This window comes from Gekko japonicus, unplaced genomic scaffold (assembly GCF_001447785.1).
Source record: "Gekko japonicus isolate JY-2015 unplaced genomic scaffold, Gekko_japonicus_V1.1 scaffold839, whole genome shotgun sequence".
Lineage (NCBI taxonomy): Eukaryota > Metazoa > Chordata > Lepidosauria > Squamata > Gekkonidae > Gekko > Gekko japonicus.
The window spans coordinates 749,947-752,321 of NW_015173698.1; the positions used below are offsets into that span (position 1 = coordinate 749,947).

Consider the following 2,375-nt stretch of genomic DNA (forward strand, 5'->3'; position numbering starts at 1 on the left):
ATGGAGAGCTGAGTTGAAGAAGTACTGGTGGGGTAACAGACAACTGAATCAGATTCCCTGGCTGACATCTGTGTCAACCGAGAAGGAAAAATGTGGAGGAGGGGGAAGTCGCCCCAAGCTCTGATACGGCATTTGCTGACACATGATATTGCTGCTTCAGTGTAAAACAACTCCACTTTCTCATTTTTTGTCTGTCTCCTACAAAAATGTAGTGAATGTTAATTTGTTGTTGTTCAGTCGCACAGTCGAGTCCGACTCTTCGCGACCCCATGGTCGTTAATTATGTTAATTATGTTAATTACTGCTGCCTTATTGTTACACCGTAGCCCCCAACAAGAAGTGCAGAACATCTTTAAAGCAAAGCATCCAATGGATACAGAGATCACAAAGGCAAAGGTTGGTAATGGTTCTGGTACTTGGCAATTACAATTGAAGTGGTCTTGATGTGGGGATGTCTCCCAGCCCCCCGCCCCTTCACTTTATGGAGACATGTGTTGCACTAATTAGGATGCCTGAAGTGACTAGTCAATAGAAAATATAATTGGTGCTTAATTCCTTAGTTACTTGATTCCCTGAAATGGAAACTGAGAAATGTTGTTTGCTCCCTTTAGAAAACACAGAAGAAGAGTCTTATCTGCCTAGACCTTTTAAGGGTTGGTCTCTGTTGTTGACTGCATGTCTGTTGCTTATAGATAAGTCCAGGCAGAGTCTTGAAGTTTGCACAGCCAGCTCTTGGTAATGTCCAGCAGTCTGGACTGGGCCTTTGAAGAAGCATAGTGTGCCAGCTGGTACTTTTGCTGCTGTTGGAGAAATCATGGGAGTGCATAGTACATACCTTCTCCAAGCAGTCCTTGTTAGTCAGCGATAGTTAAGAAAGGTTACGTGAAAGCTGTTGGTCTTGATCTGGATGTCCGTAGACCACTGTTTTTGTCTCTTCTTCCCCCCCGCCCCCAGCCACTCAACCTTTCATCTGGAAGCCAAAAGATACAGTCTCCCTGTTGGCTCTTTTCATTGACAGATCATTGGCTTTGGCACAGCTTTACTTGAAGAAGTGGATCCCAACCCTGCTAATTTTGTTGGAGCTGGTATTATACACACAAAAGCAACCCAGATAGGATGTTTGATGCGTCTTGAACCCAACCTGCAGGCACAGGTAGCAGCTTTGTTTGTCTATGCTGCACAGACTTGCAAGCTTTCAGCAGCTGTGTATTTTTTTCCTTAGGTGCTCAGTGGTTCTTACATTTGCATAGAAATTGTTTTCTCTGTTAATACAAAGACAGGCAGAATGCATTGTGCGTAAGACCCAGCTTTAGAAGTACCTCAGCTGGTTGGAGTATAACCTTGTGGCGATAAATACCTTACTCTATAGCTCCTCGAATACTACTCTTCAGTTTATTTACTACTTGCCCAAGCAAATTTGTTCTGTTCAGAATTTACACAGGTTTGCTAGTATAACCTTGTGGCGATAAATACCTTACTCTATAGCTCCTCGAATACTACTCTTCAGTTTATTTACTACTTGCCCAAGCAAATTTGTTCTGTTCAGAATTTACACAGGTTTGCTTTTCCCTTTAGTGAACACTTCGGCGATTTTACTCAAATCAGATGTATAGCTTGTTTTACTTTCAGAAGACCGCAGTTTCTGCAGGAGGTGGAATAAGTATAGCAAGGCCTTTTGAGTCCTGTGGCAAATGAGATGGGCTGGCAGACTTGGCCCTTGGCCTGCTTCCCAGTGAAGTTGAACAGTTTCCTGAACATCAGTTGAAATAATTAGTTTTCGTTTTGTAGAGCATCTGGCATGATTGTCCCTTTTTGCCCACCTAGCTGTAGTCCCAAAATATCTAAACATGGTGAGGAGAAGATCGTAAATAGGACAGGATCTTGAAAATAAGCACTCCAGTATCAGCCAAGTGTCATGAGCTTAAACACACCTCAACAGCCACTGTTGACTTTGCACCCTAGTGTTACATGTGCAAGTTATTTTCTGGAAACCTTGACTTGTCTTACAGCCGCCTTTGAAAAGACTGTTCCATTTTCTTCCAGATGTATAGATTAACACTGCGAACGAGTAAAGAGACAGTATCCCGAAGATTATGTGAATTGCTGTCAGAGCAGTTCTGAACAGTGAAGCAAGATCAGGTTTGATTCTCCATTTAACATCTTATTACCTTGTCACTTTCTTATTATTTTCCACTTGTTCTACTAGAGTAGTAACGTATAATATACCATATAATAAATCCAGATATATTTTAGAAGGACCTTAAAAGTATCCATACATATATATATTTTTGAGAATGCTCAAGCCATAAAATTTTTTTAAAGATGTATCCAATCTGCATAACTAGTATTTGCTGGTAACACACCGTTTTCTGTAA

General features: G+C 41.3%; 1 protein-coding gene across 1 annotated transcript in view; it reads left to right on the plus strand.

Annotated features, from left to right (window-relative positions):
• Positions 1-2,142, plus strand: part of LOC107120490 (AP-2 complex subunit alpha-2-like) — a 9,458-nt gene extending 7,316 nt beyond the window's left edge. The window contains exons 5-7 of the mRNA XM_015423201.1: positions 327-396; positions 1,019-1,153; positions 2,044-2,142. Of these exons, the coding sequence (XP_015278687.1) occupies positions 327-396; positions 1,019-1,153; positions 2,044-2,121 (283 nt within the window). The 3' untranslated portion in view covers positions 2,122-2,142. The remainder of the gene's footprint in view (positions 1-326; positions 397-1,018; positions 1,154-2,043) is intronic.
• Positions 2,143-2,375: the final 233 nt, after the last annotated feature.